The sequence below is a fragment of the Monopterus albus genome, unplaced genomic scaffold, assembly GCF_001952655.1.
Source record: "Monopterus albus unplaced genomic scaffold, M_albus_1.0 scaffold46.1, whole genome shotgun sequence".
NCBI classification, from domain to species: Eukaryota; Metazoa; Chordata; class Actinopteri; order Synbranchiformes; family Synbranchidae; genus Monopterus; species Monopterus albus.
In genome coordinates, this window is record NW_018127926.1 from 1,233,155 (window position 1) to 1,252,880 (window position 19,726).

Below are 19,726 nucleotides of genomic sequence, written 5' to 3' on the forward strand. Positions count from 1 at the left end.
ATTACTGCTTTGCAATTGTATGCCTCAGAAAACTAGTCAAATTCATGGGTATGGCATGGAAGCAAGATCACTGACCTTTGACTGCCAAAATCTAATAAGTTCATCTTTGAGTTCAAGTGGGCAGTTGTGCCAAGTCTGAAGAAACTCCCTCATGCAGTTCCATAGATATTGGGTGCATCTGAAATTGCCTACTTGTAGTAGGCTAAAATGTACTGTAGTATGTCCCAGTTATTTGTATAGTAAACTATGTACATGAGTAGTACCCAGATAGCCTACATAACTTCATAGTATGGAAGCTCTGTCATCATCCCACAAGCTCAAAAATGAACTACTGCTTTAGCTTCTTATTCATACATGTGCCCATGTACAGAAGACTTTGGGCTTCCATGTTGAAAACTGATTTTACATAAAAATAAAAAGCACAGTAAACAAGACAAAGAATCATTTAATTGTAACTTGAAAAATTAGAGGATTTTCAAAATAACTGTTCATAAATCTCTAAAACGCACACAGATGCACATAAAAACCATAAAACCTCACAAACCAACAGAAGTGAGTCTGAAGCATTAGGATCCTGTGCTTTAACTTGTAAGTATGTGTGAAAAGCATGATGAGCATAAAAGACTATTTCTATGTAAATAAGGACAGGGGAAACACAGAGGTTAGCACAGAAATTGTGGAAAAGAAAGTAGACGTGAATACTTTAGGATACTGTATAAACTACTGACTGAAATCCAAACATCAAGGTTAATGGAAACCTGATTCTAGTATGTTAATTATCTCCAAAAAAGTTAGTATGGTCATTACTTCTGCAAAAATCATATTCATCTTAAATGACATTTTACTAAATACAGCCAATCACCATGTTGTGCTAAAACTATTCAACCAATTTATTAGAAGAACTTGAAGAAGGAAGTGGTGATGGAGTCAGAGGAATTTCAATTAAACAGAGTGAAGGAGTTTTACAGGACTGACAGCTTCACATTTATGTTTGTTGGCTGTTGACGATAACAGGTGGAGCACACAGCAAGGGCTCCAATTAAAATCAAAATCAACCTGCCTGCTTGTAATTGCTTTTCCACCTCCACGTTGTGTGTGTGTGAACCTGGTGCTAAATTTAACAGCATCCGCATTTCAACATTTCACAGACTCGTTCGGTTATTAGATGTGTTCACTCTTTTAATCTATTTTGTTATACTTTTAAGTGATCTTTATGGCTGTGTAAAAACACAAAGATTAAATCCTGCACTTCCCCTCTTTGAGTGTGTGTGTGTCTCACACAGGGCAGTCTTATTTCTCCTGTGGATACCAGACTACTTTGTGTTGCCACAGAAATTAGACTGAGCACCTAGAGCCATCAATATCCATGGCTCCTGTATTGCTCGCAAACACATGCATAGTGATGGAGTGAGCGGAACAGACCTGACGCTCTCATTCACCGATGAATGGCTGCTCTGATGGACTGAGGCTATTTAGACACACACACTCAGCTGGTGATGGAGGGAGGCCATTCCGTCTTTTCACCCCATGCCCAGAAACTGGCTGGCAGCCCGGTGTAGACCTGCCAATTGGCCTTTCCACCAAATCAACCACACAAACTTTTCTGATTAGCTCGGTACAGTACAAACACGCTCTCTCCCTCACACAGAGACCTCTGCAGAGTCCTGGTGGGTACTTTCCCACCAGTTCACACAACTGTTTCAAAAGTTAGTCATCCTTTTGAAATGTGGAGTCCCTTACCATTTGACTTGCCCTTGGGCTTACACAGACACTTAAATTCTCTCTCTCCTTCACATGTACTACTTCTATTATCCTTCTAAAACCATTACACTGTAGTTTAACATTTCACTACTCTGCTGATTGCTTGCATTTTATAGTCATGTAATAATACTTGTGGGCTTAAGTGATAAGGATTAAATTATTTTTTCTCCCTTGTCCCTACAGCTTAACCACATGACGTAGTTTTGATGTGACATCTAATTAGAGCTAAATATTACACCTGCCTCAGCTTGTAAAAAAGAAAAGCAGCTTTGAGGGCAAACATCTTTGACTGACCTTTATTAACTGCTCAACATTATTCATGGTCCCTCACAACGGCATCATTACAGACTAATAAATGTACTAACTGTTACCGTGACCCCTGTCCAGTGTTATACTGCCAGGCAGATGCTTAGTTACTGCTGACTCCACCTGAAGACATCTTTCTTCTTGACTTAAAGAGGGCATCTTTCACTGTAACTGCCAAACAAACATCTAAACATAACTTTACTGCACAACAGTGATACTTTTTATTTTGACATGATTTTTGAGGAGCTTCTGAAGGACCTTTGCAGCTTTCCCCTCCTGACTTTATCTCGCTTGTGTAAAAGTGAGTGATTACAAGGCTGAGCACTTTGACATCAGATAGGACAATTCAAAAACACTGTGCAGCTGCACCAGACAGTGAAGATGCACAGCCAAAAATGCCATAAGTAACTCTTTATCTGGATAAAGGTTGTTGTCAGTCCACCTCTGTCTTGGTCCCACTGTCTTTGTTCTCATCTTTTTTTTCCCCCCACCCATCCTTCCTCTGCTGAGGCGTCATATCCTGTGTCAGCTAGCATCATGCTGGGTACTGGAGGTGACCTCTTCCATCCTCGTCTCTTGTCCTCTTGCCCCCTGTGGTCTCTCTGGTCTGGCTTGGGTTACTACTGTCAGTGCAGAGTGTCCGAGTCTCTCGAAGCACCACTGTTCATCCTACAGTAATGGACAACAATGGAGACAAAACAGCAAGAATAGATGAGCGTGCTCTGAATCAAGAGATTAGCTGAGCTCTGGACACAAACATGCAGAACACTCACTGAAGAACATTCATCTTAACTGTGAACCCATGAATCTGTATTTTCTGCATGCTCTGAAACATATTCATTATTAATAGTGTATGTTTTAATAACCTGATGTGATATACACCGTGTCTCTAAATTACCCGTAGGGGTGATTGTGTGTGAGTGGTTGTTAGTCTGCATGTTAGCCCTGCAATGGACTGGCGACCTGTCCAGGGTGTACCCCGCCTCTCGTCCGCAGCTGGCTGGGATTGGCTCCACCCCCCCATGACCCCGTTTGGGACTAAGCAGTATAGAAAATGGATGGATGGATATACACCGCTCAACCATTACAATATGACCACTGTAAGTGAAGTGAATAACACTAATTATCTTGTTACAACCACACCTGTCAGTGTGTGGGGTATATTAGGCAGCAAGTGAACAGTTAGTCCTTGGAGTTGATTTCTTGAAAGCAGGAATAATAGACAAGTGTAGGAATCTGAGTGACTTTAACAAGGGCCAAGCTGTGATGGCTGATGACTGGGTCAGATTATCTCCCACACTGCAGGTCTTGTTGGGTGTTCCTGGTCTGCAGTGGTCAGTACCTACCTACAGTGTCTAAGGAAGGACAAATAGTGAACCAGCGACAGGGTCATGGACGCCCATTGCTCAGTGAGCTTTTAAATGTCATTCATCCTTTTCAAAAGATTCCGTTTTGTTTGAATCTTTATCTGTGGTATCACAGATGGAATGGGGAGGCTGTTGAATTTGTCTAAACAATTCTCCAACACCGCATCAATGATTCGAGTTCAGCATCATGGGCGGGGCTGTGTGCTGCGCCGTAATAGGGCAAGGCTGTGGAGCTACTAAATATTCAGGTTTACACTTGGCGAGACATTTAACATTTAACATTTACATTTAACATTTACATTTAGACTTTGTCACATTCAGCTAAATGTGAAAAAACTAGTGTAAGTGCTATTTTTACATTTGGCACCCCATATAGACAGGTGGTCATTATGCTATTTCTGATTCATGTATATGGATGTATTGTTTAATCTGTAGAATGCACCTACACCACACAGACAAATATAACAGTGTGAGCAGCTTATTAGCTGTTGACCCATTAAAAGCAACACAAACTAGATTTAAACAGACAGCTTTCTTTGTCTACCAGCTCAGGTGTGTATATACATGTGAACACTGATCTAAAACGTTGTATGAAAGCATACACGTTTCCTTGAGTATGAACTGCAGGTGAATGTTTACTTTCATCTATGTGCGTTCCTCTTTGGGTTGAGGCTATATTTGTGTGTCTGTGTGTGAGAGTGCATAAGTGTGTGTGTGGGCCCGAGGCAAACTGAAATGAAACTATGCTCAGCAGACAGCGCCCCAGGCTAACCTCATATGGGCCTCCTTTGACACAAATGCACACACTGTGGCTTGATGTTGGGTTTCACATACATTTCATCAACAGGATCAAACCACCCAGCAGCATGGGGCAGAGCAGGAGTTTAGGTTTTATCAGAGCACTGCTGAACATTTGAACCGCCAGGATCTAAGGCTGTTACCTTGACAGCATGGTGCTGAACAATATCTCTGCTGTTCAAAACAACTTATTTCAAACATTCGGGTTATGTTATATAAATCAAGCTACTGCAGTGCACTTAAATGACCTGTGTGTGTGTGTGTGTGTGTGTGTGTGTGTGTGTGTTTGTGTACCTGTCCGAACAGACCAATGGTATCTCCAGGCAGGTAGCTAAGAGCCACACTGCAGTCTGATGATGCTGAGAGAAGGAGGAGTCTCTCGCCATGGATACACGTCTCCAGGTAAGTGACACAGTCAAGGTGCTGGCGAAAACTACGCAGTAGTTTTGGAGCTTTTTTGATTATTCCATCACTTGGCTCGAGACAATAATACTAAGGAACAGAGAAGCAGCATAGTGAATTGCTTTAAAGTACTGTATGATATTATAATTGTGTATTAGTACAATCAACTAAATCAGTTAATGAATATTAAACATTTTCTCCAAACATGGAATGAGTTTGAAGAAAGTAGCTACATGTAACTAAATGACAAAATCAGTGTAACTGGAATTCATTACACAAATCTGAGTGGAGTGCGACACCATTAAGGAGCTGTCTTTGTCTGTGTCTATAGGCTACAAGTGTAAGTGTTGTTTTTTAGATTGATTATCACGTTTATCTTTGCACCAACTCTCGTCTGCCAATCAAATCAACACACGTTGCACTAAGCAACCCGAGTCGTCACGCCTGGCTGCAACCAGCTGACAACACCAAGGCGGGTGGGCCATGTTGCTGGACAAGAACACCTGTCAGTGCTGAAAACCAAACAATATTTTCCTTCTGAAATCAGAAAAGGGCTCTAACATTACTGTACAGTGTAAAGCGTGTTTACCAGCAACATCAAAATGTCAACCCTGAGGAAAATTTCTAAAGTGACCTTCACAACAATGAACATATCGTTCATAAATAATAATAATAAGAATAGGTACAGCAAAAACAAACAAAAGAAATCCAACAACTGCTAAATTTGTTTTGATGCTCCAGGATCTTGATAATTGCATTTATTACACCAGATAAATAAGTAAGTGGCTAAATCTGCTCATAACGGAGTAAAATTGTACTCGATACAGTAGTTCTGCTAAAAGTGAACTACACTGGCTTAGTAGTTAGTATGTGTGTGATTGAGGCAGTTTAGGCACCTAATATCAGATACCATATTCAAATAAACCATGGATTAATTTATTAAACTAAAGCGTTAGTTCAAATGAACAAGAAGACTAAAATAGGTTTGAGTGCAGGGTGCAGTTCAGAATTGTTGTTTTAGGCTTTATGTGATCTGTGACAATGATTAATAATCATCTAAAATCATTAATAATCAGCCTAAATGGAAAATTTATGGTTTGATTAGATCTGTTACACTTTTTGACTTTTCTCTACTTCACTGTTTTTCACCCCTTGCCTTTATAAGGCGATATTGTCATTAGCATAGGCAATTATTTTATTTTACATTTTGTGTAATATATTTATTTTTAAAAACCCAGCACAAACTGCTGTGTTATCTCAGGGTGAGATTTAGTACTAAACTATGACTTCCTGTGTCTGAGAACACAACACCGTACGGCCTACTGTGCAATCATGGTAGTCATCCAGCTGATTGCAAAGCACGCTCCACGGTCGCCAAAGGACAGGACTATTATGAGCTCGCCCAACGTCTTGAACTCTGCAACATATATACATACATTTCCATAAATTAAACTTCAAGCAAAATAAGACGCACCCATCTAAATTCATACCATCTTATAAACTATGACAGAGTGGAGCTCAGAATATTATGGCAATAATACCGGAGAGGGTGTTCTTTTACTCTAATTACGAGCATGACAGTGATGCAGCTATGCCTCATACTGATGGTGCAGATCTGAGTCTCCATAATCAGAATCAAAAAGTAAAGAGGGATCTCTGGTGTCAGAAACTATTCGGCTGCCAAATGTGTGTGATGTATGTAAGGTATTCATGTGCTGAAATGTATCTTTTATCTGCAAACATGGCTAAAATGGCCTTTAATCATTTTAGTCTTTTCTTGTGGCACTGATTTGCAAGAAACTGTCATAGTAAATGGTTGTTTTTCCACATATTTTAGTGTGCATTGGTGTTTAAAAAGGGGGTTGGCTGCAAAAGGCAAAGCAATGCCTCTGAAATTAAATTAAAATACCAATAAAATATCATTGGCTCCTTCTGCTAGGGGGAGATCTTCTAAATGACTGAGCAGGTTGTACTCCAGCGAGCTGCTGGGGCTTCTAAATGACAGACAGTGCTGTCGTTTTCAGAGCGAATAACACACCAGATCCAATAGCAATATCAAGGTTCACACTTCACTGTGTATTACAGTCTGTCTCTTGATTTCTGTCCCTCCCTCTGGCGCTGTGTTCACCAGTCTCCATCACTATCTGTCTTTGTCACTGTCTCTTGTTCTTCTTAAAATACACACACGCAGTTTTAGTGTGAATAAGTGTGTTCGCTTGCAGTTGGTACTGTATATACAGCGCATGTGAGTGACAAACACTTACCTCTATGTCCCAAGTCTTAAGTGTTCCCTCTCTATCAGCTGTGACTAAGTATTTTCCACAGGGGCTGACAGTCATGGTAACGGATCCAAGGTCTCTGTCATGAGCTGTGAACTGTCCCACAAGACGGCTGTAGATGGTGTTCCAGAGTCTGACCACACCTGACCCTCCACAGGATACCAAGTCTGCCCCACCTGATGGAGAATTGGAAACATATGTCTGGATTTAATTACATGACCTCTGACATTTCAGATGTGTGTGTATGCACAGTAATTAAAAAAAGAAAAGAAAATATGTGCTATCAATTGTAATGGAAGCAGAAGAATGCCTCTGAGCGGTGTAGTAATTTGGTCAAAGTATAAAATGGGGTTTGCAAAGTTGTGATGGGAGAAAAAAAGCCCTAATTGTTGCTAAGGTGACTCTCTACGATCCAACACACCTAATCAGGGCCAACACATCTTTTGCCTGTGTTGAACCATAGAAAACCCTTTGTATAAGTATACCTTGACTATGTCTACAGCCATTGATGATGAACAGTTGTTCTTATTTTAAACAGCACAGCAGGGATCTTGAAGTTAGGGGGCAGATACAGCACCCCTGTCTGAATACCTGCAAACCATCTCTTGATGGTCAGTCTCCTGGCTACTTTCATAATGTACACGTCCACTAAAATAGACAGAAAATTAGAGGCTGAAAATATTATTTTACCAGCAAAACAGCTACAGCAACTGTAGAAATAACACTGAGAACAAATCAAACAGGGATTAAAACTCATGCTACCACTGATACTGTTAAAATAAATAAATAAAAAAGAAAAGTAAACTTCAGAGCTTGAGAGGCTGCATATTTAAAGTAGTTAGAAACTGGAAAACCTGAAGCAAACTCACCACATCAAATAATCATTGATATGTAGATGCCATACAGTAGCTTAGTAAAAGATACCCACAGCCTTACTGTATTTGTAAAGCTTAAACAGTATGCACAGTGTAATGTGCAAGTGTGCAACCGTGTTTCAGCAACAAAAACAAGAAGGGGCTTTTGACTGTTGAACTGTTTCATCTCTCCAAAGTAACTTTACTATGTTTGCACCAACTATAACTAGCCGGCAATCGGGCGAAGGCGGGGTACAGAGTATACTGTGTGTTCAGATGGGATTTGTCCTAAGAAGACTTTATGGCTATAATAAAAATGGCTAGGATGGCATGCTAATTGGGGGCAAGAGTGTAACTGGATCAAAATACACACCTTATTTTGGGTAAAATTGGCCTTGTGATCTCTGCTGTTAATTAGGAATAACCCCTTAGCCAATACTGCCTAGCACTGGTGCTCAGACATTATACAAATGTCCCTATCTTTCACACGCTAACATTTTACACAGTGTCTGATAAAGTAGCCCTGTCTGCCACCTAGCGGAAGTCGTAAGAAGCATTTTTTGGAACCAGGAATAGTCATTTCAAACAGAGGCCGACAGACACAGTCGCCTAAAACTTGAGCAAAGTGATTAAATGTTCATACAGGATTATGGCTGTGGGCTGATTTCAGCCAGCCAGCTGTGGAGGAGCTCTCAACGTCCCACAGAGAGAGTGGGAGAAAGAACACATAGTGTCACATGAGCAGTAACCAGAGTGTTCTGGACTGCCAAATTTACTACTTAGTCAGCTAATGCTAGGTTTGGACTAGAGGCTGTTTGTTGCAACCAGTTTATTAGTTGTCGCTAGGAAACAGGATGGTCTGTGAGGGGAAAAGAGCACCTAGGAGCAGCTTACGGTGTCCGTTTGTTTTGTCTCACTACACCCTCTAGCAGCTAAAAAGAAATCAGATAGAGGAGCTTTAACAAATATCACGCAAATCTGGGAAGGATTACACAGCTGATATTTAGTTTTCAATATTTCACCTGCTGCAGCCACAGACGTGCGTCCTGGTATGAAGAACAGTCTGGTGATTGCAACACAGTTTTCGGAGTCCTCTTTGCCATTCGAACTAAAATGAGAATCTGAGAAATTACCTAGAAAATCAAAGTGGTGCAATGTATTGAAGGAGAAAGGGAAAAAAGGAAATAAACAAATCATTGGCAGAAGAAGATGACAAATTTGAGTTAAAAGAAGAATTAAACTAATACTTTTTATCTTGGTTTGATAATGTAGAAATAATTAAACCATACAACTGCAGAACAAAGTGCTTTTTGAATTTATTTGTGAATGTGACACCTTGCTGCTTCTTCTTGTCTTCATGTTCAGCATGTGGCCGCAGCTTCCTCAGAGCTCTTTCTGTGCTGTTGTTCCACACTATAATTTCTCCATCGTAGCTTCCTGCCCACATTAGAAGTGAGACAAAACAAGCAAGAACTTATCAAAAAACTTCTTCAAGCTGCATGGTGTTTTCACATTGACTGAGACCCTTATAAACATATATTTAAAAGTAACAAACAATCTTCTCTAAAACTTTTTGTCAACACACACTTTTACTTTCCTTGTGCTGCTGAATCATACAAGCTGCCACTAAAATCACTTTCAAGATGATAAAATGCCACATCTGTCTCCAGCTACCATCTGTTCCACCACTCAACCTTTAACTTTCACCTCAAGAGAAAGTGCTTTTCAAATAATCCACATAATATAGCAGTGTGTTTGCATAACTGTTTATTATATAAGGTGATACATCAGTTGGTTTGGCAGTTGAACAGCAGGACCTAATGAGATGTGCATGGAGAGTGTTAATTATTTGAGGTGTGTATGTGTGAGAAATAGGAGTTAGTCTGAGAGTGTGGGTTTCCTGCATTATTCATGCAGCCCAGGAGTGGCTTCTGTATTTCAAGTCACTTTTATCATGCCGTGTGTGTACGACAGTGACAAAGAGTGTGTACATCTGCATCATGGACACAAGGTTGAGCTTTAGGATGTGGATTAACATCACCTCATTAACTTTCAGGAGTGCTCTAACCCTGTTCATTTCATTTCAACACAGTACATCCAAACCATTGCACAAAGGCCTACAAGTACATGCTCATTCATGAAAGAAGAAACACAAGGAAGTACAAGAAAACACTAATGAACTCTTATACATCCTTTTCATTAAAAAGATAACACTGCATTCTGCACAGTTTTAAAGAAGGATCCAATTGAGTACAGGAGAACCAGGGCTATTGTTTCTAAAGTTTGGTGCATTCTTCTTCCTTGTCAAAACCTGGTGCCTCATTACCTACAATGCAACTTGGCTGCTGACAGTTTGGGTGGAGATTCAGGTGCTAGTAGAGGCTTGTATAGCCTCTAGACACTAGCTTCAAGTAGAAATGACAAACAGGCTATAGAGGTCTGGTACACTCACTACTCAGGTGACATCATTTCAGGCAATTTATCAGATTTCGCGCAGCTACTCAAAAGGCTTTAGACAACTTTTTCAAACATGCAGTGGCACTCTCCGAGATCTGTGAGGTTGGAGAGGAGTACCCCTCGAAGTCTAACTCATCAATGAAAACAAAAATAAAAATAAATACATATATAATAAGAGCTGTCATCGCTGTCATTCTGTGTTATATTTTCATTTCTAAAACATTTTGGCCATCCATCAAAGCTCAGATGAGTTGCTTTATTGGAAGGAATTCAGCACATGGAGGATTAAGGGATCAGAGGAAAGAAGAAAGAGTGAAAAGGGGGATGTTGTGTGCATGTACCCCGCTTTGTGTGAGTGTGTGTGCATGCTGATGGTTAAGGGGTTAGGGTAAGGGGCTAGAGAATGCATTATGTCAGCGAGTGTCCTCACAGCTATAGTAAGACATGACTGTATGTGTTTGACGTGTCTGTGTGGAAGAAGCCAAGCAGAACCTAGCGAAGACTGAATATGGATGAGGAGGCTTCAGTCCCACATCAGCCAAATGTTCCTGCTGTGGCTTGATTCAACTTGAGACATAAACAAACAGATGCATGTACACGCACAAAACGTACACACGCACTTTAAACTGACTCTTGTCAATGGTGGCCACAGTGCCACCACTGCTTTCACTTGGCAGCGCTGACTTATAATTTGGCACCACTTATTCTTCAATGTACTGTAAAAACAGCAGTAGTCACTGCAAACCTGAAGAAGTATGCTGCCAGCTGAAATAACGCATCATCGCTTTTGGCTGCCGTCTTTGTGCTCAGTGGATTTGGAGAAGAAAGAATTTGCAAAAAATAGTTAGTGTAGAAAATACCACGTAGACAGTTTGCTCCACCTTTTGCTTCAGTGTTTGAGTAGTTAAGTGTGGAAACAGGAAATTGGGATGTGATTCATTCTTTTATTCACATTTGCCCAAAGGCTAGTGAAAAAGAAAGCAATGCACCGGATATTAAAGCTTAGGGGGAATTTATTAATAAATTATATCATTTCATGAATTTATTTGGTTGGTCTAGATATAGCGCACCATAGATCTAATGACAGAAAACATGCAAAAACCAGAAGGTCACAGGTTTTAGCTACACACAGTGTTCACAAATGAGGCACTGATTTAATCTTTGGTCGTTCTAGAAAAAAACCATCAACTCTCTGCAAAAGCTATTAGAGTGCTGCACTTTAGCTTTTATATAAAATACTATTTATGAGGTGAGTCATTTTCATTCATCTGAAAGGTTACCAAGCCTTCAAAAGCATCAAAACTGTGAAGTCATCGGCTGAGTTAAAGCAGGTTGTGGACAAAAGAGAAAAAGAAAAACATATCACAGCTAAAGAAAAAACATTCCTGCCAACACTCTGCTAGTAAAGTGCAAAATATTCACTTATACCTTTCGTTTTATCAATTTATAGCATCAACTACTAATTAAAGGGTTCAGTGATTTGGTTCAAGGCAGAAAATTCAACTGCACTGTCACATTTCACAGAATTTCACAAATAATCACACCTGCAAATAGCATCTTATGCTCTCTAGCATATATAGCTCCCACCATGCAGCATTCAAACACGGACACACACCAGCTGTGTGTGTGTGTGTGTGTGCATGTGGGTGGAAGATAACTAGGGAGATGAGGAAAAAATAAGCATATGTGAACAGAGAATGTCAGTTAGAGACTGGGAAAAAGAAAGGAAGCAGCAGAGACAGATGATCCAGACGTATCGACTAAGAAATCAGGGGGGGGATTTCTAAGAAGTTTCAAAGTTTGAAAAGTAGCTGTGGATTAGTTCCAGCTCCAGCTATTCAATTTCAGCCAAACCATTTTTCTCTCCAACTTCGAGAACACCTCCTCTTATCTACTTTTCCACCTCCATCCGTCACTCCATCTCCCTCGATGCACCTCACAAGGCCAGAGAAGGCCTGCACTTTGTGTCTGCGCTCGGCTCACGTAGACTGCTAAACTGAAACTGAACTTTTGATAAGTGTGCCCAAGTAATACAACTTCACAAACTGAAGAGCATACTGGGGCAAACTGGGTGCAGAGTGTTTCTCGTTTGATGGTTATAGAAGTGGACCGGTGACAGTTTAGTCCCCCAGGCAGAAAAATCTAAAGCGGTGAACGCTGAAGGGCCTTGCTGGTATTTCAAAAGGATACTGTCTTCACACACTAAAGACCTCAGCAGACTGGGTAATTCTCCTTATCTTTTGTTAGGATCTTGATTCTCTCATGTAATGGCCAAGTTCCTTTCTCTTGGTTAAAGGTGGTTGTCAGTTTTGATTTGCTCAGTGTGACAGCTTAAAGAATTTGATTAAAAAATGCCACAAGGTTGAATTCCAGGGCCCACAAAGTCATAAAAACAAGGAAACTTGAATTCCAAAGTTTTTATGAACCCACAGAGGTGGAATAAAAGTGGAGTGATTGAAAGAAGCGAGAAACCCCCATACACCACAGGCGCTCTGTGCTTCTGCATCATAATATGTGCTGGGGTGATTTTAGGACTCTGGCCCATTTAAACTTCATACCTCTGAACCATATGTTGATCAGTTTCCTGATTAGCACATAGGGATACTTTTCTGAAATGTATAATTCTATTAATCTTTTTTTTAATGTTTTGTGCAACAAGAGTACTGCAAAAGTAGGATAGTAGTCGGTGAGGTGCACACACCAAACCCCAACTCCTGCTCATCCAACCAGCTACTTGTGCAGAAAAATGGCTGTACTTTTAATTGTGAATTCTGAAACACATGCATTTTAAGTCTTTTTTTCTGCCTACACATGTGAACAGACACACAGAGAAACACAAAGCTATTCTGAGCAGAGAGAGAGAGACATGTGACGCATGAGTCCTTTGATAACAGCACCACCAGGAACACAGTTATTTTTTATCCCACTGAAGTTCTTTTTCTTTCAATTTTCATTTCCTGACCTTTAATTATCTTTTTGTCTCTTTTCTTTGCACAAGCCCTTGTTCTTAATTCAAGAAAGTATGAATTGTAGATTTGCACGTGTACTCTTCAGTGCAGAGGAACATTGTTTTACGCACACACAATGCAGTATGTCAGTTACTGTAGATAATGAATGCCTCTTGTAGTTTTGCAACTCCAGACGTACCATAAACTGAAACACACACACCTGTGATCAGCATCTGTGGAGACTGGAATGCGGCACAAAGCACATTAGCGCGATGCTGAACACCTCCCTTCCACTCCGAGGGCTCAACAAAGGATTGCGAGAAGGAATGTAGACGGAAAACAGTTAACATCCTACAGAGAGAGAAACACAGACACACACACAGACAGAAGGAGATAAGCAGCTGTGTAAGAATATGCCACAAAATATACAACAATTCAGCCACATTTACAAAATCCTCATGTAAAGCCTGGTTCGTCGACACATTCATTCTTTCCATGCAGTTCATAGATTTTGTTAATCAGGAATGACTTTTCAGAACTGTATCAAAAATACAGTATTACTGACCTATGGAGGAAAAGAAAAAAATATTTCTACAGACTCCTCACACTGTGGACACAAACTGTTAAAACTCCTCCCCTTTGGACGGCGCTACAGGTCACTGTACGCCAAAACAACCAGACACAAGCACAGTTCCTTCCCCAGGGCTGTCACTCTGATGAACACTTAACCCATGACTGTATGACAGAATGACAACCCTCAGTGCAATACCTGTAAATACAACTTTGTATATATTTATCTAAAAAATCTAAACTGTGTGTAAATAGATATTTCTATGTTTATAAGTCCTTTATTTTAACTTCTTTATTTTCCTAATGCACATTCCTTTTATTTGTTTGCACATTCTTTTTCTTTTTTTTGCTCTCTCAGTCTTATCTTGTTTACTTGTTGTCTATAGAAGAACACTGTACATGCACATCGAGAGCCACTGGACCAGAGGCAAATTCTTCATGTGTTCAACACACCTGGCCAATAAAGCTGATTCTAATTCTGATTATAAGAATAGAACTACAGTAGCTCCACCATTAAAGTGATTCATCCAATTTGCCATTCTGCATGAGTACTTTTACTTTAAGTACTGTATGTTTGATGCTAATGTACTTTTGCGCTTTACTATTGTTAGTTTTACTTAAGTAAAGGATCTGTGTAAAGCACATCTTCCACCACTGTGATTGGTATAATGTATTTGTTAGCCCTCCCACCCGATATCACCACCATTCATCACTAAGTACTATGTGCATAATGTGTAGAAACCCCCCCAAGATCTACCCCTGCTGTATAGCAAGATTAAAAATGAATATTTCGATATGAATCTGCATAAATAACCTTTAGATTTTAGGGGAAAAATGCATTTTCTCACCTTGACCAGTTGCTAAATGGGGCGGATTTTTACCAGAAGAGACTGCATTTGACATTTAGTACATTTTTTTAATGCTCCTCTGATTATTGCAATGCAAATTATATTTCCTCTGCAACAGATTCAAACTTTGTTTTACACCTGCTATGGATCAAGGCAGTGTTTGTAATGAACATGGAAGCTGTTCCTTCACACGACACTGCTATGAAACAGAGATTTTGTAGCACACCTGCAATGAGTTCTACTTCTTTAATCATTAATTCTGTCCTCACAGTGCTTCCACTGCTTTTTATCAATATGCAGGGACTGTCCATGAAATGAAAGCAGGGCTTCAAAGTGTGGAATATGTCTGTCAGTGGACTGTGGACGGTTAGTTCAACCTGAATGAGATTATATGAGCAGCAGGAGGCAATAGAACTGTGAATTAGATTGCCATGTGATGCAGAACTACATGGATTAAACTGTGGTCTAGTTGGATGCAAAGAAACAGGAAATAATATGAGCATTTATAAACACAACAGCAGTATTTGCTTTTGGTGCTGTGTTGATCTGTTGCCCATGTTCTCTGCCACTGTGACACCCCAGAGAGCAAGAAAGTGAGTGTGTGGAGAAAAAGATATTTGTATTGAATTTGCACACATTAAATTTCTCACTATTGCACATTTTGTGTTGTATGCAGTATTTGGAATCAATAAAGCAAATGAGTAAGCAAAAAATAATAATGCTTACGCCACCATACCTTTCCCAGCCCATCACCAGTACGCTCCTTTTCAGCAGCAGAACCTGTGAGATATGCACAGCTCGACCCAAGCCGGCGTTCATCCTGTGGAGGCAGCGGCCACCGAAGTCCCACACCTACAAAGACAGCACAAATGATACTATCACAATACCATTAAACTACAAATGTAGCAGGACGTTTTATCGCTGCAGTGTCACTGTTTTTGCATGTCTTTGTGTGAAAAATGAAGATGTAACAGTAGAAGCATGACCTGCTATATTCACTTAAGGAAACTTTGACGTTTGTATTTGTCAGATAGAAGAAGTTTTAGACAACTCAGGACATGAGAGTTTTCCAGTTCAGGCATTTTACTTAACGTGCTCAGGTGAACATTACACATACTGCAGCATCATAATATGGCACAATCTTCACATAGAATCAGTTGGGTTTGTCTTGTACTTGTGGTAGCAAGAGAAATTCATGGGATCTACATTCTAATTATAGCCTATCCCAGGTACCTTTAATGGTGTGTCTAAATTTGTGTAGCACCTTTTATAGAGGCTAAAATGTAGGCTTTGAGACCCCATGGAATGTTGTTCAGCCTAGTAGCATGGTTATGTTTAAAATACACACATACTTTGCTGCAAATAAGAATCTCAAATGTCTCAGCTATTCCTTACACATGACCACCTGCTGTTGTGTGTACAGTACAGTAACATATACAGGTATAGATGGTGCAATCCTGAACTCATGTCAAGCAAAAATTACTAACAAGAGGTGACAATTTGAATACTTTGGTCCCTGTTAAGCAGTTGAGCTACTATCCTACTGTACTGTACACCCATCATGACACCTCAGGTAATATCTTGCATTGTTTATCCAACTTTGCATGATGATGCTGTTTGGATCTGTATTCTGGCATTTAACAAAGAAACACTGATTGGCCTAATGGGATCGCTGTAATTAAAAGGTCAAAATTTCAAATTCTGAATGGATCTAACTGCTACAATACAGGTTTGGTGCTGATGAAAATTGGAGCGATGATGCATCTTGTGACTAATTGACCCAAGGGCGCCTGCTTCTTCTCCCAAGGATAACTTGCAAAGTTGTTTCTAAATGCACCGTTAGCATCTACCTGACGCACAGAACACACATGGCTGCGTTCTCACACAGGCTCATGGGGTCAGAGAGATAATGGGGTTGATTATATTGATTAAAATATGCACAATTATTTTATTTATCTGTTGAGAACAATCAATCAGTCTCTTTATTTGTCCCTGAAGGGCAATTAGTTGTGCAGCTGTGACACTCAAGGCACGTAAAATGGCACAAGTTAAGCATCAATTTAAAATAAACATGAGTTCAAATAAAGCAAAACAGCATAAAGTCACTGTTTCCTTGTTGAATTTAGTAAGATATAAAGGAGTTTTTGAATCTGTTCATTTTGGCTAACAGGATCCTAGCAACAGAACCAGAATGTAGGGTGAGAAACTTTCGATCAAACCTGGGCATATTATGGCCTGTGGGCCAGACGTAGCCCTTTGACAAGTCTCATCTGGCTCATGAGATCAAAACAGATCCAAGTGGAAATTTAGCTGGTTATCCTACAAAACTCTGTAAACCATTTTCTCCCTGAAATTAACTTTGTGGCTTTTATTTTACAACCAACAGCTTCATTTGAGTCTGACATCTATGACATTTGAGCACGTACAACACAAGAAAGAATGGTTAGCAATGGATAGCTAGGATGGAAGCAGCTAGGAAAATGAATAGCAAAAAAGAGAAAGGCTGATGCTGAATGCAGGATGTTTATCTAAGTATTTCTTCACCAAAGTAGCTGGTAAAGCAGTGTGCTTAGTTTGCATAGAGCAGTTTTTAAAGATTACAATTTGAGGCAAGATGCTGAAAAATACAAGAATCTGTCAGTTAAAAAATAATTCACAACAGGACCATGAGTTATTGTGCAGCTGGCTTAGTACAGCTGTGTCATCTGCAAATTTCACAATGTGCAAATTCTCACAATCCTTACAACAGTCATTTGTATATAATATTAAAAAGAGAGGAGACAGCCCAGGGGGAGCCACTAGATGTTGTGGATGGTCCTGTTCATTTTCACTCTGTGAGCTCTACTTATGAGAAAATTCAGTTTTAAAGTAGTCAGTGAGTTTCTGCACCAGCAGGTGAAGCTGAACTTCGTTAAAAGCCAATGAAAACATCACCTTGGCATGATTCCTCACTGTCAGGAACAAGCTGTCCTCAACTGGCTCACAGTCTCTGTCTTTCAAAGATAGTTGCAACAGCCTTGGAGTCACTGTGCAGTGCAACTACAGTTACAGAGCAGCACACGCATGAAATACCAACAAAATTTTAAACTCAAATAAAATAAAAAGTCATAAGAGACACAATTCTGCCCTAGGGGAAAAAAACACACTTGCATAAGCACAGTCATAATTAGAGAGGATGGCTATAAGAGAAGGCTACAACTTCTTTTAATACACAAAAATGTGAAGAAAGTCTCATTATGAAAGGTGCCAACATGCATAACCAAAAGCACACTACCTCGCTCACGCACATGCACATAACTAAAAACACAAGACACAAACACTCGGAAAGAAAGAGACAGCGGGCCTGTTGAGGATGGCTCCTTCCTGACACTTAAGAGCAGCAACCACTGAAAATGAAATAGAACAAGTTTCATGTGTTGTTAGGCATCAAGTACTTGGTGCTGTCCCTCGACATCCGCTGCCTCTTTTGGCCATTGAAAAGTTTTAGGTTGAATTCACAGTTAAGAGATTGTGATGTTGCTGCAGAATAAACTGCTATGCACCTTCTTGAAAATGTAACTGCATGTCCACAGTGCCAATGGAGACACCTCAAGGAGAACACAAGAGCTGTGATTGGTCAGCGTGTACTACTTGCATGTGTCTGAGGCTGGTGGACATTGTTTACAGTGAAGACAACATTAAATACATGAAAGAAACATTTGTAAACAAGTATAAACCCAGTTTTACTGTGGTCAAGACTTATGTGCATAAAACAATGTATGGGCTGCACCACTGATTCATTTTGCAATCTTTGTGAAAAAATTCTGAGCCAGTGAAGTGTTTATTTTTTAGGAGCAGCTATAAATTATTAGAAATGTTTTCCTAAAGTCTGTCATTTCACCTTCCTCTTCACATCTCACTGTGAACCTTGTTTGCATTTCAGTCAGTGCAGTTCAGCCTGTGTCTCTTTGAGGACTGACCTGCAGCTACGTGGTTTACATGTGAATGAGTGTGTGTGTGTGTGTGTGTGTGTGTGTGTGTGTGTGTGTGTGTGTGTCTTTCCACTTACTTTGACCTCTCCGTCAGCGCCTGCGGTAAACAGCCGGGTCTGCGTACCATCCAGGGCCATGGCGGAGATCTCGGCGTTGCCGTGGCAACTGTGGAACTGCTTGACCTTCTCGCCCGTGTCGGCCAGCCAGCAGATCACAGTGGAGGCAGAGTCACCGCTGACTACCTGCAGGAAGAGAGAGCGGATATCAGTCATCAAAAGAAAAGTTTGATCTATTTCACGCTGTGAGAAAGGTAGGTGTCATTGATGTGTTCTGACTCTCACAGAGTCAAACCACTCTCCCTGCTTTGTTTCACTTCACTTTTCTGCCAAGCCACCGCAGATGAAAATATGCTGCTAATGCTGCTGTCAGCTGAGAATAAAAGCAGGGAATAAATCAAGAGTAGGTGCACTTTTGATACTGAGAGATGTTCATATTGGATGCATTAGCTATTGTTGGATTTTATATAGTGCTCCTCTTCTGTGTGAGGAAGCTAAAATTAGATGTGTAGATTTGTCATAAAATGAGGCAAAGGAAACAAAACATGAAACAAAAGTGAATGACACAAGTTTAAAAAAACATAGAAAGCATTATTTCTCTTTGAATCCTCCACTGATTTGACCATTTATTGTCAGAGTTATATAAAACTAAAGCATCATCAAACCATACCAAACGTGAACCAACACAATGATAACTGTACAAACTTCATGTGCTAGTAATGTGCATGTGATATAATCGAAAGCTGTGGCACAGCTACTAAATTGTCCCAGAGGTCAGACCTTTTTATTCTGAGGTAAAGAATGAACCTTCAAGCTATTAATTATCGGTTTGTGAGTTTTCTGCTCACATATGACATCAGTATATTTTACAACATCTACACTGTGTTACCCCATAATGTTTGTCATTTGTCTCTGGAAAAAGATCAATAAAACCAATGAAGGAGACTGAATATTAATAAAGTTTTGACAAAAGCCATAGACAAGTCATTTCCCCAGCATACCTGTCTAAACAAACTGTTATACAGCACACAAGTAACAGGATGCTGGTGGCTGCTGGTCCTCTTCTCCTCCTTCGTCATCTCCAGCAGGAGAAGCAGGCTGTTGAAGGA

At 40.1% G+C, this 19,726-nt stretch overlaps 1 protein-coding gene across 4 annotated transcripts in view; it reads right to left on the reverse strand.

Annotated features, from left to right (window-relative positions):
- Nucleotides 1-452: 452 nt before the first annotated feature.
- LOC109960353 (WD repeat-containing protein 49) overlaps nt 453-19,726 on the reverse strand; it is a 34,161-nt gene continuing 14,887 nt past the window's right edge. For 3 of the 4 annotated variants that reach the window (XM_020600392.1, XM_020600393.1, XM_020600391.1), the window contains 9 exons: nt 19,619-19,726; nt 18,639-18,803; nt 15,327-15,442; nt 13,393-13,523; nt 9,103-9,204; nt 8,790-8,900; nt 6,899-7,089; nt 4,527-4,724; nt 453-2,736 (listed from right to left, as the gene is read on the reverse strand). The exon at nt 19,619-19,726 is cut by the window's right edge and continues 114 nt beyond it. In XM_020600392.1, the coding sequence (XP_020456048.1) occupies nt 2,593-2,736; nt 4,527-4,724; nt 6,899-7,089; nt 8,790-8,900; nt 9,103-9,204; nt 13,393-13,523; nt 15,327-15,442; nt 18,639-18,803; nt 19,619-19,726 (1,266 nt within the window). In that variant the 3' untranslated portion in view covers nt 453-2,592. Of the gene's footprint in view, nt 2,737-4,526; nt 4,725-6,898; nt 7,090-8,789; nt 8,901-9,102; nt 9,205-13,392; nt 13,524-15,326; nt 15,443-18,638; nt 18,804-19,618 lie in introns of those variants that run through there. The other variant, XR_002274982.1, reaches the window with a different exon arrangement.